General features: G+C 36.2%; 5 protein-coding genes and 1 non-coding gene across 15 annotated transcripts; 5 read left to right on the top strand and 1 right to left on the bottom strand.

Annotated features, from left to right (window-relative positions):
- Window positions 1-2,476: 2,476 nt before the first annotated feature.
- LOC111311714 (glucan endo-1,3-beta-glucosidase 7-like) lies at window positions 2,477-4,876 on the top strand. The gene is made up of 5 exons (XM_022911380.2): window positions 2,477-2,764; window positions 2,909-3,573; window positions 3,662-3,985; window positions 4,084-4,381; window positions 4,486-4,876. The coding sequence occupies exons 1-5, from the start codon at window positions 2,698-2,700 to the stop codon at window positions 4,521-4,523; spliced, it is 1,392 nt and encodes a 463-aa protein (XP_022767115.2). The 5' UTR covers window positions 2,477-2,697; the 3' UTR covers window positions 4,524-4,876.
- A 263-nt stretch (window positions 4,877-5,139) lies between these two features.
- LOC111311772 (protein LIKE COV 3-like) lies at window positions 5,140-7,367 on the top strand. Of its 2 annotated transcripts, XM_022911500.2 has the most exons (6): window positions 5,140-5,299; window positions 5,596-5,648; window positions 5,904-6,013; window positions 6,320-6,487; window positions 6,567-6,791; window positions 6,885-7,367. In XM_022911500.2, exons 1-6 carry the CDS (start codon window positions 5,171-5,173, stop codon window positions 6,986-6,988), a joined length of 789 nt encoding a protein of 262 aa, XP_022767235.1. In that variant the 5' UTR covers window positions 5,140-5,170; the 3' UTR covers window positions 6,989-7,367. The 2 variants fall into 2 exon arrangements, with proteins under 2 accessions (XP_022767235.1, XP_089614243.1); XM_089758117.1 differs by lacking the exon at window positions 5,596-5,648.
- Window positions 7,368-7,908: 541 nt separating this feature from the next.
- On the top strand, window positions 7,909-7,980 carry TRNAE-UUC (transfer RNA glutamic acid (anticodon UUC)). The gene has a single exon. It is a non-coding gene; the product is annotated as a tRNA-Glu (tRNA).
- Window positions 7,981-8,086: 106 nt separating this feature from the next.
- On the top strand, window positions 8,087-13,134 carry LOC111311834 (glucose-6-phosphate isomerase, cytosolic 2B-like). Of its 7 annotated transcripts, none has more exons than XM_089758119.1 (14): window positions 8,108-8,380; window positions 8,463-8,541; window positions 8,642-8,718; window positions 8,910-8,957; window positions 9,107-9,166; window positions 9,332-9,428; window positions 9,544-9,586; window positions 10,222-10,306; window positions 11,126-11,179; window positions 11,332-11,385; window positions 12,070-12,093; window positions 12,234-12,288; window positions 12,368-12,427; window positions 12,829-13,134. In XM_089758119.1, exons 8-14 carry the CDS (start codon window positions 10,260-10,262, stop codon window positions 13,027-13,029), a joined length of 495 nt encoding a protein of 164 aa, XP_089614245.1. In that variant the 5' UTR covers window positions 8,108-8,380; window positions 8,463-8,541; window positions 8,642-8,718; window positions 8,910-8,957; window positions 9,107-9,166; window positions 9,332-9,428; window positions 9,544-9,586; window positions 10,222-10,259; the 3' UTR covers window positions 13,030-13,134. The 7 variants fall into 7 exon arrangements, with proteins under 7 accessions (XP_089614250.1, XP_089614245.1, XP_089614247.1 ...); XM_089758121.1 differs by having other exon boundaries at window positions 9,115-9,166; XM_089758124.1 differs by having other exon boundaries at window positions 8,087-8,380; window positions 9,107-9,428; window positions 12,909-13,134.
- Window positions 13,135-14,624: 1,490 nt separating this feature from the next.
- Window positions 14,625-23,324, top strand: LOC111299508 (protein ESSENTIAL FOR POTEXVIRUS ACCUMULATION 1-like). Of its 2 annotated transcripts, XM_089758125.1 has the most exons (10): window positions 14,625-14,816; window positions 15,793-15,881; window positions 16,101-17,021; window positions 17,106-17,226; window positions 17,316-17,459; window positions 17,931-18,680; window positions 18,869-21,575; window positions 22,072-22,265; window positions 22,370-22,429; window positions 22,675-23,324. In XM_089758125.1, the coding sequence occupies exons 1-10, from the start codon at window positions 14,747-14,749 to the stop codon at window positions 23,061-23,063; spliced, it is 5,445 nt and encodes a 1,814-aa protein (XP_089614251.1). In that variant the 5' UTR covers window positions 14,625-14,746; the 3' UTR covers window positions 23,064-23,324. The 2 variants fall into 2 exon arrangements, with proteins under 2 accessions (XP_089614251.1, XP_089614252.1); XM_089758126.1 differs by lacking the exon at window positions 17,316-17,459 and having other exon boundaries at window positions 22,675-23,281.
- Window positions 23,325-23,422: 98 nt separating this feature from the next.
- On the bottom strand, window positions 23,423-25,052 carry LOC111312359 (uncharacterized). 2 transcript variants are annotated; one of them, XM_022912592.2, is made up of 3 exons: window positions 24,563-25,052; window positions 24,221-24,436; window positions 23,423-23,783 (listed from the first exon to the last, which is right to left on the bottom strand). In XM_022912592.2, exons 1-2 carry the CDS (start codon window positions 24,829-24,831, stop codon window positions 24,259-24,261), a joined length of 447 nt encoding a protein of 148 aa, XP_022768327.2. In that variant the 5' UTR covers window positions 24,832-25,052; the 3' UTR covers window positions 23,423-23,783; window positions 24,221-24,258. The 2 variants fall into 2 exon arrangements, with proteins under 2 accessions (XP_022768327.2, XP_089614253.1); XM_089758127.1 differs by having other exon boundaries at window positions 23,652-23,778; window positions 24,563-24,974.
- Between the last annotated feature and the right edge of the window lie 567 nt (window positions 25,053-25,619).

A 25,619-nucleotide genomic window follows, 5' to 3' on the forward strand; every position in this document is an offset into this window, starting at 1 on the left:
GTGCAGATAAATCAAATTTTAAATATATATATATATATATATCATACAAAGAGCAAATTAGAGGAAAAAGCACATAAATAAAAAATGGTGAAGCTTGCCTGATCTTGACCTAGTTTTTCGACGGACGAAAATGGAAGACCAATTTTCTATATCCCATCAGATCCAAACTTCAAAAATTAACGCTATTTTTGGAAGAATCAGCAAATGTTCGACTCGGAATTGCGAGAACTGATTACGGCTTGGCTTGTTTGCCGAGAAAAGAGCAATTAAGAATAGCTCGGGGCGAAAAAGCAGAAAAAGAATTTGCGACACCAATTAATTACAGATCCAAATTTGGAACCAAATCCATCGGAAAAGAAATGGCGGTAAATTCAAACCTTTTTTCATTTTGTATTTTGTATTTTTGTATTCTAAACGCGGCAAAACCGGATCGTTTCTCTTTCGGGCAAGATCCGGGCTCAAAGCTTAACAAAAAAAGCGATCTACTTGGTTCTTGATTGGGCCTCCAATTTGGGCCTTAATATAAAACCCAAGACCTTTTAACCCCATTTTAAAAAATAATATTTAATTAATTAATTATTTTATACACGGTAATAATATAATTTTTTTTAAAATTTTATAAGCGAGTTAAAAATTAACACATGACTCACTTTTTTTAATATATCCTAAATAATATGTGTCATTTTATTATTTGTAGATTTAAAATCTAAAAATTCTATTGATATCATAAAAATAATTTTTCATAAATAAAATATATAGTACTTTCAGTAAATTTTAAACAGTATATTTATTCAAATCAAAATTTGAATGTTTTTAATGATAAATTTTCATGAACTATAATCTTTTGTATTCATATATATATATATAAAGGATTCACTCGCAATTGTAAACTTTTTCATTTTTTTAGATTTTAAAATCAAATTATTAAATTAAAGATATTATTTTGATTTAAATAAAATTTGGATTTAATATTAATCTAAATATCTAAAATATTATAAAATTACACTAATGTAAGTGAATATTATATATATATATATAGTCATTGCCTTATTTTTTAAAGCAAGTGTTGTAGTTGAAAATATCTTGATTTGGTGGGTCAATGTATTGTACCTAAAAAACACTTTGAATATATATAGAAAAAAAAATTTTTTTTTTTTTGAAAAAGAATAGCTGCTCAAATAATTTGGTGGGTTTGGGAGGAGCAAGTAGAAAACTTAAATTTGAAGGTTTAAAAGCTTACTTTATATAGTTATATATTCAAAGTTTGCTTGTGCAACAATTATAGCACCATTCTTAAAGTTGGTTCACCTTTGTACCTTTTTGTTCCTGACTATCATTATATTCTACAACCATGTGAGAAGCTCTTCCTTTTCCAGCGTCGGCTTTGATTGAATATGCTTTACTTTCTTAGTTATGTTCAAAGCTCCTCTTTTTTTGTGCATTGGAAATGTCTTCTATCTGGAAAAGTGTGTGTTTTTTTTTTTTTTCCTTAATGGAGAAGGAAAGCATTAAAAAGCATGCAATTGGATTTAAGAATCCAAACCTTAAACTCAAGCTTTAATGCTGTTGGATTAACTACGGAAGTATTTTCGTCTTAATCTAAAAGAAAATAATATCTTATTATAAACACAATTAAAGGTGAAATTAGACAATAACTAAAGAGAAGGTCAAATAACGAATTGAACGAGAGAAATGAGACCTATATTAACTTTGGCAAGTTCAATTTCTAATTTAGAGTGATACAAAAAAATTTTAGGAGCCATGATCTTTATATAACAAATAAATTTAATAATTTAAAATATAATAAGATGATACGATTTAAAAATGATACAAATAAAAAATATAAAAAAAATATTATTTAAAATTTTAATAAAAATTATAAAAAATTTATTTTATATTTTTATATTGATACGAATTATAATATATATATTTTTATAAAACATTATATATAAAAATTATTAATATTTTATATAATATAAATATATAAATTACTAAATTTATTATAAAAAACCGCGGCACCCATAAAACTTTTAACCTTCTCATAAAATTATAATTAATTTCACCAAATATTACACGTAATTTCCTCTTCTCTGTTGAATTGATTATTTACCCTCTTTTTCAAATTTCGTAGTTTCGCCTGCGTCCACCTCCCTCCGGGTTCCGTCCCTGAACGCTATCCAATAATTATTGCATAAATAATGGTGAAACAATTTGATTCAGAATATTAATTAAAAGAATTGTTTTCGGATTAACATATTTCTGACGATGACCACATATCAGCCGCAAATACGATCCAGACGACTCTGATTTGGACCAGGTAGTTCGGTTCAGGACCACGAGTACACCAAACGGATCTACCATGCTGACAGAGAGCAGACAACCCTATACAAATAAGTATCCAAATTCGGGCACAACGGTCACACTAAGGGCATTTGCGTCCAATCATAAAGTGAAAGTTCTCCCGATCAAAGCAACTTTCGGTTGCTGTCACAGTGACACGAAGCATAACTCGGCTCAAATTGCACTTGGCCCCTTAAACACGTGAAACTTGTTTCCAAAATTTTTGCCCACCGAAAATTTTCATTTACGGTTCTAACCCTTTGTACCTTCGCTTTGCCTTTGTTTATTTATCGCTCCAACACATTCACGGATGGTCAAACTTTGGAACGTGGAAAACACAGAACTATCTCTTCAGTTATGGCCGCGATTCGTTTTACTGTAACTTTCCTTCTTCTGACTCTGTTACTGGGAGTAAATAAAACAAGTAAGCTTCTGAAACTCCTTCTTCCTCGGTTTAATCTGAGGCCTAAGATTCTTAGGTTGTCTGGTTTTGCAGAATCTTCTTTTTAGAAGATAACTTGTGTTGGCCCCAAAAATATGGAAGTCTAACATACGTATGTCTTTGCAGAATCACAATCATTTATTGGTGTAAATTATGGCCAAGTTGCCGACAACCTACCTTCACCAGCAGCCACTGCAAAGCTTCTCCAATCCACTTCAATCCAAAAGGTCAGGCTATACGGGTCTGACACAGCAATCATCAAAGCGCTAGCCAACACTGGTATTGGCGTCGTCATTGGCACGTCCAACAGTGACATCCTCGCCTTAGCCTCAGACCCAAGTTTTGCCAAAAACTGGGTGAGCACCAACGTAGTTGCATATTATCCGTCCAGCAAAATCATCCTTGTAACCGTTGGTAACGAGGTTATCATGTCGGGAGATAAAAATTTGATAACTCAATTGTTGCCAGCCATGCAAAATGTCAAGAATGCCCTCGATGCGGCCTCGTTGGGGGATACAGTGAAGGTCTCGACGGTGCATTCAATGGCTTTATTGAAACAGTCTGAGCCGCCATCTTCTGGGAGCTTCGACCCGAGTTTTGGAGACGTGTTGAAGGGGCTCTTGGCGTTTAACACTGCTACTGGTTCTCCTTTTGCGATTAATCCGTATCCTTATTTCGCTTTCAGGAGCGATCCAAGGCCTGAAACGCTGGCGTTCTGCTTGTTTCAACCGAATTCTGGGCGTTTTGATGCCAACACGAAAATCATGTACATGAACATGTTCGATGCTCAGGTTGAGTTCAATGTTACATGAAAATGTTCTGTAATTCCCGTTTAAAATGATTGTTTTGTTTAATTTAATGGATTTATTACTTTGCCAGGTGGATGCTGTTCGTTCTGCATTGAATGCCATGGGGTTTGAGAATGTTGAGATTGTGGTTGCTGAGACAGGTTGGCCGTACAAAGGAGACAGTGACGAAGTAGGACCAAGCGTTGAGAACGCTAAGGCTTACAATGGAAACTTGATTGCACACCTTCGATCAATGGTGGGAACTCCACTGATGCCAGGGAAATCGGTTGACACATATCTCTTTGCTTTGTACGATGAGGACTTGAAACCAGGACCAACTTCCGAAAGATCCTTCGGGCTTTTCAAGTCTGATCTTACCGTGACTTATGACATTGGTCTCTCAAAGAGCAGTCAGGTGATCAATATGCAACTATATCATTAGTTAACAAAAATCATCTTCATATTGTTTAGAACTGGTGTGAATCTTGTTAAAATGTGTTCTTTTTTTCAAAGACTCCGGTGACTCCGACAATGCCAAAGACACCAGTGACACCATCATCACAGCCAAAGAAAGCAGATTGGTGTGTTCCAAAGCCTGGTCTTTCGGATACCCTATTGCAGGCAAGTTTGGATTACGCTTGTGGACAAGGCATAGACTGTAGTCCAATTCAACCTGGAGGGGCTTGTTTTGAACCAAATACATTAGCAGCACATGCTGCATATGCCATGAATCTCTTCTATCAAACTGCTGGTCGGAATCCATGGAACTATGATTTCTCACAAACAGCCATGCTTTCTTCCAACAACCCAAGTAAGCTTAAATTTCTTAAAATAGAACCTTAGCTTTACTGTACAATTAATTGTCTCATTTTATATATCAACGTGTCTAATTCTTTTTCCTTTTACACTGCACAGGCTATAATGGCTGCACTTACCCTGGTGGCAGTACCTGAAAAAGGGCATGATCGGACAGATGAACAAAAGGGCAATGGGCAACTTTTGCTGTTCTTATTCTCATTTAGTAGTGGGTTAGGCATCATCATCTTTCACTAATGGTAGTGGGAGATTGGCACAAGTTCTTCGTTTTGCACCTTCCCTGTACTTGAAAAATTATGCTGCAGTGATATTGTGATGCGTGTGAAAATTTGTTTATGTCAAGGCAAAAAAAGAAGAAAAAAAAAGATAAAAGAAATGTTTGCCTATTTATTTAGAAATTAGGAGGCCATGTCTCGCTGTATGTGTGTATTTAGGGACAACTCTTAAAGATTTGATGAAAAATGTAAGTGCTTGAAATTTTAGTGCAGAAGGAATGTGATTTAGAGGTGTGAGCTAACAAAGTTACATGGCAGGCCTTTGACTGGATAATGTTGCTTGCTATGCTTCAAGCCTTCGACTACGTTGTTCAATGAAACAAAAATATTATAACAACCAAGCAAGCTGAGTCAAACCCACGTGTTTGGTTCAATTTATTTTTCAGCTAACATATTTCCTAATTATCCTAACAACCTTGATTCGATAGTTCGTTATTCTCGCTTGAGGGAGGAGAGAGAGAAACAGAGGCAGAGGCAGAAAAGGAAGGAAAGGGCCAAAAAGGAAGAGAATGGGAACGAGGGAGAGGGATAGAGATCGGGAGCTGCTTATCCCAGTCGCAACAATCTCTGAAAATGGAGGCTCCAAATTCTCCGCCCCTATTGCTACTCCTACCGTGTCCTCCTCCCATGGCCGCGAGGTACCATTCTTTTCCCTCCTCATTCATTCATTCATTCATTCCCTTCTACATTCTTGTGTTAGCCCAAGTTGGATTGATAAAAGGACATGCATGCAATGACCCAAAGATGATAATTTGTTTTATATTTGTTTATGGGAAAATTTGAAGACGAAAAAGGGCAAACTTAAACCAGAAGTATAGACAACATTGTCCTCATGTCATCAATCATGGTTATGAATATATCAGAATCAGACAGAAAACTCTTACAGCTTCTTGTTAGTGACTAGAGTTTAATTTTCTTTTGCATTCTGGCATAGGCATTTTTAAAAGTAATCCGCAGCTGGGCTTCCAAAAAGTTTATGACAGGATGGTAAGTCCGTTTCAGCTTGAATATTGCTATGTTTGCTGTCTTCATGGCATTTAAACTGTTAATGCAGTCATTGAAACCACATACATTCAAAACTTTTAAGGTCATTATACTGTCAGTCATGTTGAAAGCCAACAATTTTTGCATTTTGTTCATGGTTATGATTTCATTAACCTGAAAAGGATGCGAAATCATCAAGCGTAAAAATGATTGAGATTCTTTGGATTGTCTTCTGATGAAATTGATATTACTTTGCAGTGTCATACTTCTTCCACTAGCCATTACATTCTATGTTACTTGGGGTTTTGTTCATTTCGTTGATGGTTTCTTTTCCCCAATCTATAATCATCTAGGCATCAATATTTTTGGTAAGCAGAATAACTTGCCTTTTCTTGGATCCTCTTTTAGCTTTTACTCATTTGTTGGTTGAGTTCTTATAGCTTACATGGCCTTGTAATTATAGCTATTATGAAACTGGATATATACTGCAGAAAACCATTCTTCAAGCATTGCCATTTTTTTTTATCTGAACCATCGGTAGACATGACTAAACTTTTAAGATGTAACTAATCTAACATTTTCCGATGTCGAATTGTATAATTCTTACTTTTACTTCATTGGCACCTGTTGTTTTGGTGTTTAATGCTTTGAATGATTTGGCAAACACGACTCAGGTCTAGGATTTGCTACCTCCATCACTTTTATCTTTTTAGTAGGCGTTTCCATGTCATCATGGTGGGGGGCTTCAGTTCTTACTCTTGGTGAATGGTTCATTAAGAAGATGCCATTTGTGAGCTATATTTACGCTGCCTCAAAGCAAATAAGTGCTGCAATATCACCAGGTAAAGTCTTTCTAGAAATTTAACGCCTACAGCTTCCAAGTTTTGTAACTCAAAAGCAGCATGGAAACCACTTTTGCAGATCAGAATTCTAATGCTTTCAAAGAAGTTGCAATCATAAGGCACCCCCGTACGGGGCAATATATCTTTGGATTCATTACTTCTACAGTTGTTCTTCAGAAGGGTATAGGTGAAGAGGAACTCTGCTGTGTTTATGTTCCCACAAACCATCTCTATCTTGGTGATATATTTCTCATCAGTTCAAAGGATATTTTGAGGCCCAATTTATCAGTTCGAGAGGGGATCGGTATGAAACTTAAACTCAAAACTAAGACTGAAACATCCTTCATTATTATATATTTGTGAAGATTTTAAATTTTGGTCCTCTTTTGTGTTACAGAAATTGTTATCTCTGGGGGTATGTCAGTGCCTAAACTATTGACAATACTGGATCCATCAGGCATTCCGGCAACAAGAATTGTCAAATTTGAAGCATCAGTATGAAAATGGATTAACAATAATTAGAGTTCATTTCTGTGTCCTATTGTATACATGATGGACCAAGCATATGCTCAATCATTCAAGAAATCAATCTTTTGAGAATGAAGGGAAGAAGAGTTCTGATCTCTGGCAGACAATGGATTCAGAAGAGACTACGAAGCCTTCGATATCAACTCGAGGAAGAGATATCCCATCAAGTAGAAATATACATGCATAGGTGCAATGGATGGTACTTGTTAGTTGCTCGTTCATATTAGAGTTTCTTTCCTTCCTCTATCAGTAGTAACAATGAATGGCTTTTTCTTTTTTGCCACATAAGATAACTCTGTAGATAAATAAATTTTGGAAATAACTTCATTAGTAGCATTAATTTAATTAGAAAGAGATGGATGCAAGGATCTTTCAGGACATGAGAGGGACCTCGATGAGGATTATTGTTGCTTTCTATGTCTAGTTGAGGACATAATCAGCACAACTACAAGAATGGGCATTTGAAATTGATGGCAGAAGTTTAACAGTTAAACATAGCAAGTTTTAAGTTTTGCCAAGTTGGAATCCGGTCACTTTATATCGAACATCCCATAACAACATAATTTCATAAGTAAGTGGGAAAATTTAAGATCATAACAATGACATTTTAGAAAGTTTTCGATCCTGGAAACATGAATCAGTCATGAAACTTGACAGTACATATGCCCTGGAGCTGGTATTTCTGAACTGCAAACAATTTCTACGCTTTTTTAGTGGAGGAGAACAATCAGTCAGTCAAACGAGCCACAGTGCATATAGAAGATGCCTGTTTACTCAGTTTATACTTCGTGCCATACCCTTTCTCCAAGATAAATAAATATGGAAAGTCATAGAAATGTGATTCGTTCGTAAATATTAAATATTACTATTACTGTTACACTACTGCCAACAATTCCGTTGTCGTCCAGCGGCTAGGATGTCTGGCTTTCACCCAGGAGACCCGGGTTCGATTCCCGGCAACGGAATTTTCTTTTATGTTTTTAATTTTTATATTATTTTATTTTTCTATAATAAACTGGCTTTGGTCTGGGTTTGGGCTGTGGACTTTGGGCTTTTGGCGAATTGAGATGAGTCCAATCTAAAAATGGTTTCCTCGGGCCCACAGAATTCAAATTCATTCGACCTTCAAAATTCACAATCGAACTGTTAAACTAGAACCGACCCAAGTTTCAGTGACCGGAATTCCAGATCCGTGTCGAATTCTGAGACGCCCTTTTCGGCCCTCGCATCTCAGCCACGTACCCTTATAACTTCTCTAGGCTCGTCACCCTCTAAACCTCGCCGAAGGTTTTGTCCAACTTCAACTTTTCTACGTCCATTATTTTCTCTATTCATTTTCTTCCTGAATTTCTTCCTTGTTTTTAGGTATCTTCTCAAGTTATTATTCGCTTTTTTTTTTCCCTCATCGGTTTGAAATCTCAAGCTAGTAGTATTTTATTTGTTGCAGAGATTGTTGCATTTTAATATAAGCGGAGATGGCTTCGACCACTCTAATCTGAGACATCAAGCCATGGAAGAACTTGAAGGTAACTTTCTTTTCACTTTCTAGCAAAGCTTATAGCTAAAATAGCGAGAAAATCTATATGTTCAAGTATTCAACACGAAAATTCATTTGGAGTTCTACAGGGTCATGTCGAGGATATCAATAAAACTCATCTTCGTGATTTGATGAACGACGAAGAACGATGCCAATTGGTGATGATGTAAGATCTCTCATCATTTCTCTGATTCAATGCTTACGTGAAACATAGAGTAAAAAAATAATGAAATATTCGATTATATATATTTATATAAATTAGAAGAGGTGAATTTGGATTAATTCTCGTTTCTGAAATTATGGATTTAAATTATAGTAATAGTTTTCGATTTTATTTGAATCGTTTCACATTTTCAGGCTGCTTCTCTCGAACAACAAATTAACCAAATGTACAGCGACGAGCATGTAAGTCTAACTTTCTCTTTACACCACTCTTTTTTTTTTAATGATAAGTCTACTTTTTTTTGTTTTGATGGTTTGATGTAATAATTAGTGATGATTCTGGGTTTCTGGCAATAATTGTTGAATAGCATTTAACGCATTTTCATTTTTAGTGTATTAGACTTTGGATTGTATTTTGCTGGAAGCTTTCAGATAAATAGCACAGAGAATAGGTCAGTGCTTCATGTAGCTCTCTGAGCACCGAGGGATGCTGTTATATACAGTGATGGAAAGAATATGGTGCCCAATGTTTGGAATGTTCCTCGATTGTTGAATGTGTTATATCAAAGTTGAATGTGTTGTTCCTCGATTGTTGAGAAACAGTTAAATCTTGGCAGGTTGGAGCTACTGGAGAACCACTGAAGGATGTTCTTGCAATCGGTATTGGTGGCAGTTTCTTAGGTCCTTTATTTGTGCATACTGCTCTCCAAACAGGTAATGCTGGTGCACTTTACTATTAATTGTGTAACTCTGTTGGTCTTTTACTTGTAACCTATGAAGAAGGAAGTATAGCTGATGCATTTGGTTTATTAATCTTGACTACTCACAGATCCTGAAGTTGTTGAATTTGCAAAAGGACACCAACTAAGTTTGTAAGTGCTTGTTTATTACTGCATTTGGTATTTTCTTTGTGTATCATTATTCTTTCTTTCATTGATAATAATGTTGGTATTATACACTGCTTCTTTCCCTTTGGGGGAGTAAAGGAGGGGGAGAGGGGAGGTGTCGAAAAAAGAACAAGAGAAAGGTTAGGTTGGCGCACCTTCTATTTTCTTTTTCTTTTTTATGAAAATAATATAGAAGAAGAAGAAGAAGCATATAGTTGTCATATCAGGAGGAAAACTAGCTAGGCCTGCTAAGATTGGCATTGCATAAGTGAGATTAAGTCAAAACTGTTTTGGTTGTGGTGGATTCTCAACATGAATGTGGTATTTTTAGCTCCTTGTTTGACATTTTAATTGTAATTAGTAACTCCTGCATGCATAATAAATTGTTGTTTCATTCAGTTATTCTAGAAATTCAATGTAATCTCTTGTTTGCATTTGCCACAGCCTTGCAAATGTGGATCCTATTGATGTTGCTACAAATATCATAGGATTAAACCCTGAAACCACTTGTGGCAAATACTTTCTTTTTATTCCTCTGAAAACTTGTTGCTTTTCTGTTGTCTAAACTCCTTTTTGTACCATTGATTCTTCTGATTTCATCTGCTTGTAACTTCATCTAGTTGTGGTGGTTTCAAAGACTTTTACAACAGCTGAAACTATGTTGAAAGCTCGAGCATTATGGGAATGGATTTCATCTGCCCTTAGGTTAGTGCCATGATAACACTACTTATTTTTTAGCAATGTGCTTGCAGTGGTAGTTTAAGATTCTGGTACCATTCTGCATGAATATTTTGGAACTATTTCTCATTAATATTTAACAGTTGAAATTCTGAGTGATGAGCCATTAGGCAGTGTGTTCTAAAAATCAGAGGAGACGTTCTCATCTCATCTTTTAACGCTTTTAATAAGCATTTGATTTTCTCAATCTTGTTAGGAACCATTCTCAGTATTCAAGGAATTAATGTATAATCTAAAAATTTCCTGGATTGGTGGGTTTTGATTTCTGATTGCCTGTTATAACGTTTCTGGATATTTGCGAATGATCTAGATCTTTCTCTTTATCTTCTCCAATGTTCATGTGTGGTATGACCATTTGTTGTTACTAAGCCACTTGTGATCCTAAACACTTTTTCAGGCCTTTTGCGGTTGCAAAGCACAAGGGCAGTCTGTACAGTATAATTTTGTTCTATCATTTTGTGTATTTGAGTGATTAAGCATTTGCCAAACTACTAAGTACATATTGAATCATTTCTCTTGGGTTTGGTGTGGCAAATCGATAATTTCCAATGTTCTAGAGTACAGTTCCCAGCTAATGTTTGATAAAGTGAAAATGTGTATTCTCTTTTTGCTTGAAACAGATGGCCTCTTGACTATGCATTCCTCCTTTTTTTCAATTTCCATTCTTCATAGCTTGTTTTTTTTCCTTCTCCTCATTAACTGCTAAAGCTCTTATAAATATGGCTTCATATTACATATGATACATGGATATTAATCCTATTCAGGTTATAAATGTTTCCTATGCAGCTTGTTGAAGAGTTCGGCATTGATCCTATTAATGCATTTGCATTCTGGGATTAGGTTAGTGGTCGTTATGGTGGTAAATTTTTTTTCAATGCCTTCTTGCTTCTTTCTAAGGGCATTCATGGACATTTGATTTCTGTTGGGGATTGAGAGCTTTTCTAGTTGAATTATGGAAGTTGATTAACCTTGAAGTAAACTGCCATTTGCAGTGCTGGGGGAGTGTTGCCTTTATCTCTGCAGTATGGTTTCTTAATAGTAGAAAAGTATGGTAACTTCTTATTATTGTGGCTATATTGCATTTACTCCTCAAATTTTGATAACCTATAATTTATGATTTATATCATCCATTAGGAGTCCATATATGATAGGTGATAGAGATGTGTGCAATTTAAAGAACAGCTTCACTATTCTAAGGAAATATGTCACTTCAAATGTAACAAACAGAACTTAAGAATGAAAAGGGGTTTTCTGTTTCAATTTTCTCCATGGAGTTCATTTATCATGAAATTCAGTTTTACATGCTGCACTGAGAACTGGTTTATTTCCCCTTTCTTGACAAATAGTTATAGCTGGAAACAATTTCTTTGTGTAAATTCATTTGTAGTCTAGAGGAAAGCAAAAAATAAGGCAGTTGCTAATGCACAGATCTTTAACTTTAATCATTATTGTATTAGATCAAAAAAACTGTTGTGAATACAACGTCGACTAAGAGTGCATGATTTACAAAATATAGAGTTTGAAGTTTCTACTGAGCTCCTAATCCATTCTCCATCTGCATTGGTATTGTGAGGAGCCAGCAGCCTGTTTCTTTATTGATTGCTAACTTGAAGTTATATATTTTCTTGTTTGTATTGCAATATTGAACTTGATATTAATCTTGATTATTATTATTGTCTGGTGAAGTGGTGAGCAACCACAATGAGCTCATGTCCAACTTTTTTGTGCAGCCAGATGCTCTCGCATATGGCAATGTAGGTCTTAGTATCAACTATTTGTCTTTAATTTAAAACAAATGTCATTAGGTTTCAAGTACTAAATTTTTTTTTTTTTTTTTGCATGAATTTTTGCCTAATATCTGTATCATTTCTGAAAAAACATCGATTCACCGCAGACAGCAGGGCAGTTGTGGAAGGAGAATGTTTCACAGCATCTTATTCCTTGTAAAGGTGATTTACTTTCAGCTTTTCTAACGAGCTTTAGTTCATAATAGGATCAATGTCCTAACCGTTCTGTGATCTTCCATAGACATTCTCCAGGAATAGCCCTTCTCTCAGTCTTTTGCTGAATGCTTACAATATTGGTCAGGCAAGCGGTTTCTTCTCTTTAAATTTTAATTAATGAAACATTTTGTATGCGACTGTTTATAACTATGGAGAACTGCACTATTATTGATGTGGCTTTGCATCACTAAGTCAATTACTACCTAATAACTTTTCTAACTTTAATCTTCGAGTACAAGCATTCGATGCATATAATTTCATAATTTATTTCATCTGATTGGTCTAATTCCACGAATAACTTTTGAATTATAATAAAATATACATTATTTAAAATCCATGATATTAAAAATAAATATTATATTAATTAACAAATTCATATGATATTTAAGATGGTTCCTGTTATTAACCCAAAATTTATTTGGGATAAGGATTTTTCAGTTATACGACACTGCACTGTTACTGAAAAGTTTATTAATTACTTCACAGGCAAGTTGTGATACCTTAGCTGACCCACCCACTCTTCTGCCAAGATATAACCGACTTTTGGAATGGCTTTTCGATTTCAGGCCTGTTGTTAAGCTGGTCTACTTGGGCCATTGTGAGAGATCTTTATCAGAAAAAGTAAACAGATGGACGATTCCAATAGGTTGCGGCCGGAAGGCCTTCCATTTTTGCCCAAATATCTAAAGAATATAAATGATATATTAATATTTATAAGTTATTTGAGTTTAATTTGAATTCGACTTAATTATTATTGAGTTGAATTTAAATTTGAGTAATTTGATTTATTAATCAAGTTGAATTTGAGTATTTTTATACTTGATTTAAATAATTCGTTAATTTAATCAAATTTTTATATTTTAATATATTTTAATTAATAAAATATTTCAAATTATAGTTTAAATTCTTGTACAAATAATTGAGTTTTTATCGAATATAAAAATCAAATTTATTTTTATATGTTAATCGAATTTAATCGAGTAGTTCGAGTTTTATTTTGAATCGAATTTGAGTTAAAAAAATAAAATTCGATCAAATTTGAGTTAAATTTTGAATATCAAAATTTAAGTTCGAATTTAATATTGTATCTATTCAAATGTGATCTATTACATCTCATCATATACTGTTCTTATGTTATCATTTTTTTAAAATTTCTAATAATTAATAATAGTTTAATCGATGGATTAAGAATAATTTAACAATAATGTATTATTTTTATTAAGTTAAAAAACAGAAAATGAGTTAATCACATATTTATTATTTTAAATATTATTTTTAGTGTCACTAGATTCTCCTTGACATTTCTTTTACTAATATTTTATATACTATTATTTTTATTTGCATAATTCTTTTTAAATTACAATATTTGATTTTTTTTTTCAATGTTTTAGTTTTTTATATAAATATATAAATGTACTTATATGCATTCTTCTATTATTATTAATTAATGTTTTTATCGTACCATAATATTATTTTATAATTGAATTGAGATTCAATCATAAAATGATATTACAATATAATAAAATTTTTTTATCACACTATTAAATGAATTTTTAAACAAGTAAAATATTAATGACATTTTAAACAATATGAAGATTTTTTTTCTTTTGTAATCAGTCAAGAGGAAAATAAAATACAAAAATCCTTAAAAATACCACCTAGACTTTGTTTTTTGTTTATAATAAAAGACAAATCCCACCCAGACCTTTTTTTTTTTCATTTGTTTTCTTCGTAAAAGGCAAATCCAACCCAAACTTTTTCTTTTTCATCATAAAAGGCAAATCCGACCCAAACTTTTTCTTAAAAACCATCTTAATCATCATTTGTTTCTTGTTTACTACTAAATCCCATAACTAACTAAGGTTACCAAAAGTTCGGAGCAAGTTTACATTGCGAATGCTCTACCTTTAAAACGACAGTCTTTCAAGTCGTGCCATACTTCTACCCTAACTTGCACGGTATTACGCACCCATCGAATCAAAAACAGATAAAGCCTTCTTGTCTCCCCTCATCACAACCTCGCGTGCCAGCCACTGAAGGAGCTATTCCGAAGCAATGCATTTCACGCACTTTTCGAAGCGCGTAGACGTTATCAACGGAATAAGAATCCGTTGAACAGAAACTGTAGTTGGAATGTTGGACAGCAAATTACCTTCTAGTCACGAACGTAATCCGCAAGTATCCCTCCACAATTTTTATCTTTTTACCACTTTTTTCTTATAATTTGTTTTTTTTTTTCACCGAACTTATATTTCTCCCTTCACTTCACTCCCTGCCTTTTTGTCACCCCGCTTAGCGTAACCCAAAAAAAAAGCACTTCTAAAAGAAAAAGAAAAATACAGCAACGAGGGTTTTACTTTGGCCTTCTTCTCTCTTTCGCTCTTTCTACCTTCACTGATCGTCCATGGCTAATAGCTCTACCTCCGATTCTGGCCACCACCTCACCGTCAACACTCCCCACCCAATCTCCCCAGGTATTTTACCTCGGCGCTTCCATTTCTTTTTCTCTCATTAAGGATTAACGGCTTCTTTCGTTCGTCTCTGTAAAACCCTAGCTCAGACCATTTCCTTCTCCTTTTGCTTATTTCGTTGTGTTATTGAATCATTATTGTAGATTCAGTGGTTTTGCGAGATTGCTGGGGGTTTTATTGATTTTCTTGCTTCGAAGTTAGGGTTTTTGGTTTATCAGTTGGAAATGGAAGGCTTTTGTTAATATTTTTTGTTTCTCTGGTGTCATTTTCTAGTGCCGTTTGGTTATTGAAATGCGAAGAAGAGAAATAAGGATAGCTTTAAATTGATCACTACTCACTAATGCGGTGCCGAACTGGAAAAATATATATTTTTAAAAAATTATTTTCAATTTGAAAAGTGCGATGCGATGGCGACGTACTGGTGTTACTTGAAAAGGCGATTATTGGACACACTTTTTCGATTTCTTTTCTTTCACAAATTTGTTAGTCATTGCATTCAACTACTTGTTTTATGCTTTGATGTGATTAATCTTATAAAAATTTGCATAATTTTTTATTCCATTGATCGGAAACATGACTTTCTACTCACAATTGTTTGTTTAATTTTCGTCTTGTCAGGTGCTTTGTGAATAGCTTTTCCTGAGACATCTATTTAGTTTATAATTTGTTTGCAATGCTGCATTTGAAAGTCAATTAAGACTTTGCAAATGATGTCTTTGTACTCTTAACACTTTTGTTTTTCATTGGGTTCATGATTTTGTTTTTCTTATTCAATGCTAAATCAATGTGGCAGTTTCAAGAGGCAAGTTCGGTCATTTCTCAGAAAACGTGTATTTTTTTAAGAAAATTCTGCACTTGTATCGTTGCTAGTGTGCCTGTTGTGCATCATGATTGAATGTGAATTTAAGCATTTTCATTAAAAATTCTTCCTTTGAATATATGCCATGTCTCTATTGATGCTTTTGTTTGATTTATGCAGATGTTCAGGGATCTGACAATCCTATTCCGCTTTCACCTCAGTGGCTTCTGCCAAAGCCGGGGGAGAGTAAGCCTGGAATGGGAACTGTGGTATGTTATTGTTGTTGTTGTTTTGGCTATATATTTCTGTTATTTTATTCATGGTGTTCTCATCTATTCGGAAACTTGGGTTTTATGTTGTCTAAATGCTTTGTAAATCTTTCTATCAATATACTGTTCTCATCTCAAGAATTAGTTAGTTCTCTGTTTAATATTCTTACTGTTTCAGAGGTGCGTCTTTTCCCCCTTAATTTTCAATTATCTATGCAGGAAAGTCATCCTGCCCCTTTTCCAGCTCATGGAAGTCGCTCTGATGCCTTGAAGCCATCCAGAAATGGTGAGGATATGCATGATACCCTGAAGAAGAAGGATGTTTTAAGCCCATCCTTACCTGATGTGGAAACTGGTCGCCGAGACCAATGGCGCGATGAAGAACGAGATACCCATTCATCTGTGCACAAAGATTACCGGAGGGATGGAGCTAAAGAGGTCAGCGACACCCGCAGGATGGATCGATGGGCCGATAACTTGCCTTCAAGACAATTTGGAGAAGCTCGCCGTGCGCCCTCTGAGCGGTGGACTGATTCAGGTAACAGGGACTCAAATTATGATCAACGACGCGAGAGCAAATGGAACACACGCTGGGGGCCTGATGATAAAAACACTGAAGGCTCGTGTGACAAGTGGACAGACTCAGGCAGAGATGGTGATATGCCTATTGACAAAGGGTTGTCTCATCTTTCCAGTCACGGGAAGGATGAGAGGGAGGGGGACCATTATCGCCCATGGAGATCCACTTCTTCTCAAAGTCGCGGAAGGGGGGAGCCTCCTCATTACCGAACATTAACTCCAAGCAAGCAGGTTCCCACATTTTCCTATGGCCGGGGACGTGGAGAAAACCACACTTCAACATTTTCTGCTGGCCGTGGAAGGGGAAGTTTTGGTGTAAACTCAGGGGCTAGTATACCTTCTCATCTTCAATCTCTGGGAATCATATTGGACAAGGGTGAAATTGACCATGGAGAGCCGTACCCTTTAAGATATAGTAGGACAAAATTGCTTGACTTATATAGGCGGATTGACATGAGTATTTATCAAAAACTCTTAGAAGAGCTTGTATCAGTGCCTTCTCTTACGCAGGATAAACCGTTGGAACCTCTAGCTCTTTGTGCTCCTAATTCTGATGAAATGGTAATTTCTTCTTCTTCTTTTTTTTGTACTATGATGGCGAACTTTGATTTGACTATGCTGTTGATATTAATGCCTTTTTGATAGGTTGTTCTGAAGGGAATTGACAAAGGGGACATAACAAGTAGTGGTGCTCCTCAGATGGCTAAAGATTGGCCAGGAGGCCGGAACTCTATAGAGTTTACTCATTCAAGACGAAACAAGATTGGTATTCAACCAGTTCAAGATATATTACTGCTTTAAGATTGTGTTTATTTTGAGGTAGTGTCTAATTTCTGGTGGAATTGATTTATGCAGGCAGTAGGGAAGATTTACTGCCTGCTGTTGATGATCATAAAGAGGAAAGTACTGACATTCCAAAGATTGGTTATTCACATTATTCAGAGGGTTCGTTGCTTGAAAAGCATAAGGGACACCCAGATAATAAATTAAAATCCGAAGGTATAATTATAGAAGTTGTTTAGCCTTTATTTGGTGATACCACCGGTAACCATTTTGCAAATTATTTCATTGGATGTGAAAAGCATTCTCAATTGGAGTTTTTGAACCATATGAGAAATTAGATCGTTGCTACATCTTTTGAAGAATTACTGCTACATGGGTTGGAACAAGAAAGAAGATTCAGGTAGCCAATATAAATCAGTTTGTCTTGGGGATTAAGTGTTAGTTGAGTTTTTGTATGGGGAAGGAGATAATTGGTTATTGGGGATAACATTTATTGGTTCAATGGATTGGTAGTTTAGTTTAATTTGATGTGATTGAGATTTTTTTCACAGTGAATTTCAGCCTTTTTTTCTGAAATTCATTGCACTACACTGCATTCTGTAGATTTGACATTTTACTTTCCTACTCTATCTTGATATGCAATTATTTGATTGTCAATTGATCTTTTATTCATTTATATTTTTGCAGCTATGGATGATAGTGGTCCTCGAAGGGCTGAAGAGGTGCTTATAAGTAGGGAATCAAGTATACAAGTAACTAACACTATTAATGCTGGCACCATGTGGCGAGCCTCGTCATTGGGAGAACGATCACTTACAATCACACATGATTGGAAGGAGATTCCAAGTGATGTTAGGTCAAGAACCCCTGATATGAGCTGGTCACAACCACAGAAAGGTACGATTAACCAAGGAGAAAGCAATTTGATGAATTCATCCTATTCCAGAGATGAAGCAAATTGGCAGTCTAGTGAGGATCCTATTCCTAAGAGGCAGCCATCTGGGGTTTTGGAGAGGGAACCTGAACCTAGAAAGCTGCCTGCTCCGGAGGATCTTCTCCTTCACTATAAAGATCCCCAAGGTGAAATTCAAGGCCCTTTTTCAGGGATTGACATCATAGGCTGGTTTGAAGCAGGATATTTTGGGATAGATTTGGAAGTTCGGCTTGCAAGTGCACCCAAGGACTCGGCATTTTCCTTACTTGGTGATGTAATGCCCCACTTACAAGCTAGAGCACGACCACCTCCTGGATTTAGTGCGTCAAAACAGGGTGAACTCTCAGATTTGTCTAGCAGGCCAAATTTTAGTAGCTTGGGGAAAGTTCATGCTGGTGCAAGTGAGATTGATATGATCGGAAATGAGCCAAGGCCGACAGCAGAAGCTGAAAATAGGTTTTTGGAGTCACTTATGTCTGGTAGCATGAGCAATCCATCCAAAGGTTGGGTTTCTACATAGAGACGCATACATTTATTTATTTATTTATACTATATAATTTTGTTTGCTGAACTCTAAAAGTAGAGTATTCTAGGGTTTTAATCTATAAAGCTGTTCCTCACATTTTATTCAAATTTTCTTCTAGTATTTTCAAACCGGCAGCTTAATGTGTCTCGAATGATTTTGTTTTAGGTCTGCAATGCTATCTTGCAAATAATTCTAGTGGCATTCCAGCATCCGGAATAGAAAGTGGAAGCGATCTGTATCTCTTGGCCAAGAGAATGACACTTGAACAGCAGAGGTCATTACCAAAACCCTACCCTTATTGGCCAGGGAGAGATGCTGCATCAATGGTTTCAAAGTCAGAGATCATGTCTGAATCACCCACTCCTCATGCAAAGCTCCTTACATCATTGACTGACAACACTCTTCAGACGCCTCATTCACAAGGTGCTGATTTGATGTCCATCCTCCAAGGATTACCTGACAGGTCTGCTCCTGGGGTAAATAGTATTGGTGGTTGGTCAAATTATCCTGCCCAAGGTGCATTGGATCCTCTTCAAGATAAGATTGAGTTGCATCATGCTCAAAATTTTCCTACCCAAGCTCCCTTTGGGATCCAACAACAGAGGCTGCAAACACCTACCCCACCTTCCTTGACAAGTTTGCTCGGTCAAACTATGGATAATCCGTCTGGTATTTTAACTCCTGAAAAGTTAATCTCCTCCAGTTTATCTAAAGACTCCCAACTGCTAAATGTGTTGCAGCTGCAGTATTTGATGCAGCAGCTACAAGCCCAGACACCAGTACCAACACAACAGATGTTACTTCTTGAGAAGATCATGTTGCTTAAGCAGCAACAAAAACAGGAGGAACAGCAACAGTTGTTATGGAAACAACAATTGCTTTCACAGGTTTTGCAAGAACATCATTCCCAGAAGTGTGTTGGTGAACCCTCCTATGGACACTTACAGCCTACTACAATTCCAACAGGGAATGCATCTGTGAATCCCAGTCGACTTCAGCCATCATCACAAGATATGCTTCAGAATGGTTTGCAGTTACAACTTTCAGGCTCTCAAGATGAACGTCTAAATAACTTCATGAATCTGCCTGCACAAGTTACCAAGGATATCAGTTATGCTCGTAGTTCTGAATCCCCTCCTTTGCATCTGCCACACCAGACGTTTAGTGGTATCAATCTCCAGCAGAGCTGGGGGACTAGCGCACCAGAACAGGTTAATGACATCCAACGGTCTTTACCAGTGACAACAATTGTTGAAAGTTCACCCCCATGTGAAATGAACTTATCCTCCCAGGAAGCTTCTCTTGTGCAAGGGCTCCTCCTTGCATCTGACTGTGATGCTCTTACAGTAGAGCATCCACTGGACTCTGCTCAGAAGATTGATGAAACTGTACCAATCCCAGTAACTGATGCAAATTCTGTAACCTTGGAGCACTTTGGAATTGCTACTGCTAGAACCTTTAAAATTGATACACCTATTAATGAGGGTGTTCAACCTGATGCTGATATTGATGAATTGCAAGTTGAAAGAGAAAGAAGCAATGATCAGCCTTCTGTGGTAAGAGAAGTTAAGAATGTTGAATCTCGTGAGGTAAGAAAAGCTTCGGAAAAGAAGTCTAGAAAGCAAAAATCTAGTAAATCACAAGCTTCTGACCAGTCCAAGGGAGTTGCAAAGGCTTCCTCTTCCGTGCAATTGAAACCATCTGAAATTGAAGAGCCAGTTGTTAGTGACACTAACACTGCTGGAGATAACCTTAATGGAACCTGTACGGGAAAGAAGGAAGAGAACGAATCCAGAATTGCCCCCATTGATTCTCAATGTGCTAAAAGCTCTTCAGCTGCTAATATTGATGTGTCTGATGTTGAAACCACAGAACTCAAGGGTGAGTCCGGGCTTTCTGGTTCTTTCCCAGTGCAGAGCACACCTATACAGCCTGCACTACGTGCGTGGAAACCTGCTCCTGGTTTCAAGGCAAAGTCATTATTGGAAATCCAACAGGAAGAACAGAGGAAGGCACAAACTGAAATGGCAGTATCAGAGGTTATTTCTTCTGTCAATTCCATGAGTTTGTCAACTCCTTGGGCTGGGGTTGTGGCTAGTTTGGAACCCGAAGTTTCTAGAGAAAGTCAAAGAGATGCTGATATTGCTGAGTCAGCTGTGGAGAAACCTGAATGTTCTGCAAATCCAAAGAGTAAAAAGAGCCCAATACATGATCTGTTGGCGGAAGCTTTAGCAAAATCCAGAAAAAGAGATGCAGATGTACCTGACACTATTACATCTTCTGCCCATGTGACCACCACAAATGTGGAACCTATTGATGATGGCGACTTTATTGAGGCTAAAGAAACTAAAAGGAGTCGGAAAAAGTCTGCAAAAGCAAAGGGTGCAGGAGCAAAAGTCTCAGTTCCTCTTAGTACTGCTGATGTGCCTGTTGTTAGTGCAAGTCCTGTTGAGAAAGGCAAAAGTTCTCGCCCAGCACAGCTGGAGAAGGAAGTATTGCCTTCAATTCCATCAGGTCCTTCTTTGGGAGATTTTGTTCCTTGGAAAGGAGAGCAAGTAAACCCTTCCCCTGCTCAAGCTTGGTCTACTGATTCTAAGAAACTTCGTAAAGCCACATCATTAAGGGACATCCAAAAGGAGCAGAAGAGGAATTCCTCTGTCCATCCCACAAATCCAATACCAACTCCTCAGAAATCCCAACCAAGTCAGTCAACTCATGTTAGTGGTTCATCACGGTCCCTCACTGCATCTTCACCATCAAAGGTTGTATCTCCCATCCAGATTAATTCCCATGCATCTTCTCAGTCAAAGTATAATGGAGATGATGACCTATTCTGGGGCCCAATTGATCAGACAAAGCAAGAAACAAAGCAGTATGTTCTCTTCCCCGACGCACCCCCTCTCACTCTGTGAAAAGAAAAAGAAAACACATACACACCCTCATGCACTAAATGTTTTACTCTTGTGAAGTGTTTTCCTGCGTGAGTTGGAAAGTTGGATCTATCTCTTGTTATTTCAACTGCATTCTGGCCTTTCTGGCCTACAAAGATAACACACTGATAAGCTAACCTGTTCTAAAAAAACCTTGTTATCCGGAGCAGCTAAGAACTGCAGTCTGCAGGTGATTTTCTTCTGGTAAAAAGAAAATTGAGATTTTGACTTCAACTTAACAATAATTTTCCCTACTTTTGGAGTCGAGTGAGAATTCTTTTTGCCATTTTTAATCCTACCAAAAGCCAGGCTTAGTAGTAAATCATACATCCTTGCAACAGAGAGAAGTAAATGTTTATCCTTGGTGACTTATTAATGAGATTCTGTAGTAATCAGTAAACGGAGATATGAATGTTTGTTATGTTTTGTTGTAAACAGAGCTGATTTCCCACTTCTAGCAAGGGTGGGCAGTTGGGGAACAAAAACCACTCCTGTTAAAGGAACTGCAAGTGGGTCATTAACCCGACAGAAGTCTGTGGGTGGCAGACCTAATGAGCGCACTCTGTCATCCTCTCCTGCCTCCGCTCATTCCTCCCTTAAAGGGAAAAGGGATACATTGACCAAGCATTCTGGTAAGTCATCCTAGGATGAATAAATGGTCTTTGTACAGAAATTTGTTGTTTCTAACTACTTAACATAAAAATTTGACATCACATATGCATTTACTTTTATGCAGAGGCCATGGATTTCAGAGATTGGTGTGAGGGCGAGTGTGTTAGGCTTATTGGGACAAAAGGTATTGGTATTTTGCTATGTGGTTTTAAATTATACGTATTTTAGGTTGGAGACAATGTTTGTGTATCAAATTTCAATTTCAGCTTCTCATTTCAGCCTAAGATGATGTCCTCTTTATAATTGCTTTTCCTATTTCCAATTCTGTGAATCTATCTTTCTAGTCTTCTAGTTATAAAAGCTGGTTGAATTCTCATTGGTTTTTTGCATTTTAATCTTCCTTGTGTCACTTTTTTGTCCCTTTGCTAGATACAAGTTTCTTGGAATTTTGTTTGAAGCAATCTAGATCGGAGGCTGAGATACTTCTGGTAGAGAACCTTGGATCATTTGATCCAAATCATGAGTTCATTGAAAAATTTCTCAACTACAAGGAGTTGTTATCACCTGACGTGCTTGAGATTGCCTTTCAAAGTCAAAATGACCAAAAGTTCACCGAGTTTGGCGCCAGAAATGTGAATTCTGGCAATACAAGTGCTGCTGACTTAGACCAAGATGTTGCAGTCGGCCTAGATGGGTCTTCAAGGGGGGAAGGCAAGAAGAAGGGGAAGAAGGGAAAGAAGGTGAGCCGAGCTGTTTTGGGATTTAACGTTGTTAGTAATCGGATCATGATGGGTGAGATTCAGACAGTAGAAGATTGATAATTTTGACTTCAGCGGTCTGGCTCATAACGGATGAGATTCAGACAGCGGAAGATTTTTTGGATGTCGATGTAAATTCGTATGGCTTTACCGTTTGTAAATGTTTAGATAGGAATTATTTTAATCTCTTTATAGAGCAGCAGCAGTAATTAATTCTGCTCAAGCGATTTTGTGAAGTAATGTTCATTGCGGTAAAGTCGTTTTTTTCTCTGAGAGAATTTTTTTTTATTATAATAGTAAGTCAAACTTTGATCACAAAAAGGTTATGGTGCTCTTATATTTGGATGAATTCTTTCAACAATCAGATCATGCATACCGAAATTTCAGATTTGAAGATTTGACGCACACTTAACACAAGGTTTAGTAACAGGAGGCAACTTCTGTAACTCCGATTGTCCAGTAAAAATTCCTGTCCATGATACAAGGGCCTTAAACTTGACGAAGCAAATGTCCTCCATTTTTGACAGTTTTAAATTCAATAGTAGAAAACTTCATCTGAAGACTTCATTCAATGATGGAAGAGAAACAATCTTCTCAATCTTAATCTGATAACAGAGGTGGTTGGTTACAGTCAAGCTATTTGCCATTTCCTCCGAACTTCAAGCTGTGTGAGAGATTGCACGGTTCACTGGCAACTGGGATTGGAAATTCTCGCTATAAGTTAGTCCCACTTGCATCGATCTCTTTCTTTTTGGCAGCTTGTTTCCCTTTACTGCTGCTCTGGACATTACAACAACATGACAAATATGAGAAACGCGTTTCTGTCACATCATGATACATTAAGTAATGATTTGTTTTAATCTGAAAACAACGGATAAGCTTTCTAGAAAACAATTACTTGGCCCAAATTTTTAGTTTTAGAGGATGGGTTTAGCATTTAGTACTCTGCAAAAGTTGTAGGATTTTAGAATAGCACTTTTCAAGCTGCCCTTGAGAAAAAGGAATGGTGATTTGATTTTCTGTTAGGAGACAGACAACATCGACTTTAATACTACAACAGAACTCGAAAAATCCAACACAATCTTTCGTTTGTTTTCTTTTCTCTAATACAGGGAGAAAAAATTAACATAAAACCAAGCTCTAATCTTTATTTCAATCACTTTCAAGGCTATGTATGGGGCATGTCAAAATCAAATAAAATGGAAAATGAGACTGACCTTTGATTGAGCCCAGAGCGAATGAAGATTTAGGGAACTTAAAGATAATTTAGCAATCTCAGACATAGCAGTATCTTGAACGCCAGGAACATCACTTGATAAATATTCATAAGCAGCCGCAAAAGCTTCAAGCCAAAACCTTGGCAAACAAACGCTAGCGCTATGCGTATAAATATATCACATCTTCCTCGCCACCTTCTCTCTTTCCTCCAATTCCTTTTTAACAAAACGACTCAATCCGAAGCCAACAAACCAAGAAAATCAAACAAAACACAAAGAGAAAAAAGATAAGAGAGAGAGAGAGAGAGAGAGAGAGAGAGAGATCAGAGATTGATTGCTCACCAGGACGTCGAGATCGTGATGGACAGAGAAGTCAGTGTCATCAGATAATCTACTAAGATCTCCCGAAGACCATTTGAGAGAAAGAGAGCCCGTAAACATGGACCAGAAAGCAAGTAAGAGAATTGCAGCCAAGACCCAGAATTGTATCCACTTTTACCAAAGAAACCAACTACGGAGCTGTCTTTCTTCACAGTACTTGCTGTTATTTGTTGCTGTGAACTGATTGCAATTGGCAGCGTTGTCGGTGAATCTGGGTCCTTCATTTTCATCTCTCAACCCACAAAACTTTGAAGTTCCCAGTTTTTTTGGCTAAAATCAGTCAAGGGGAGAGAGTAGAGAGAAGAATTTAGTTAGTATTACCAGAGAGAGAGGAAGAGAGAGAGCAGAAGGTCGGTGACTTGTCATAACAATGGCAGGTTAGCGACGCTTGGTGGGTCCGACGAGGCGCCGTGGCACACGACTTTAAAAGTCTTTCCTAAGGTTCATTTCTTCGCCGTGGCAGTGCTAACTATTCGATTAATTAAAAGAATATTTTTTGGGTAAACATGATTAGTACAATAATAGATTAGTGGTAAATGTATAAAAAGTCATTAAATTATAATTAAAAAATCATCCAAAATTTTATTTGTTATTATAAACAATTAATTCGATTAAATTTATTTACATCCAATTAAATCTTATTTGAATAAAAAAATAACACTATTATTTTTTTAATTAAAATAAAATAAATAAAATTTTATCATATTGTGTATCTAATATATATAAAAATAAAATAAAATCTCTCTAAAAATTCAAAACTATAATTCAAAAATTACTTCATTCAATTTTTTTTACGTGATTATTTATCTAATTAAGAATTTAATTGAATTAAAATAAGAAAATAAAAAACTTATTTTATTGTTAGAAAATATTAAATATTTAAATAATTATTAAATTATAATTCAAAAATATTTTTGACCGCCAAATTAATCGTATGCAGGAGTTTTTCACCCTGTGATATTTTTCCATTTGTCTCTGATCCGATGTATCTGTTTAAGAATTTATTCAATGAACATTA

Source organism: Durio zibethinus, chromosome 3 (assembly GCF_047325235.1).
Source record: "Durio zibethinus cultivar Kanyao isolate XHJ-2024 chromosome 3, ASM4732523v1, whole genome shotgun sequence".
NCBI lineage: Eukaryota > Viridiplantae > Streptophyta > Magnoliopsida > Malvales > Malvaceae > Durio > Durio zibethinus.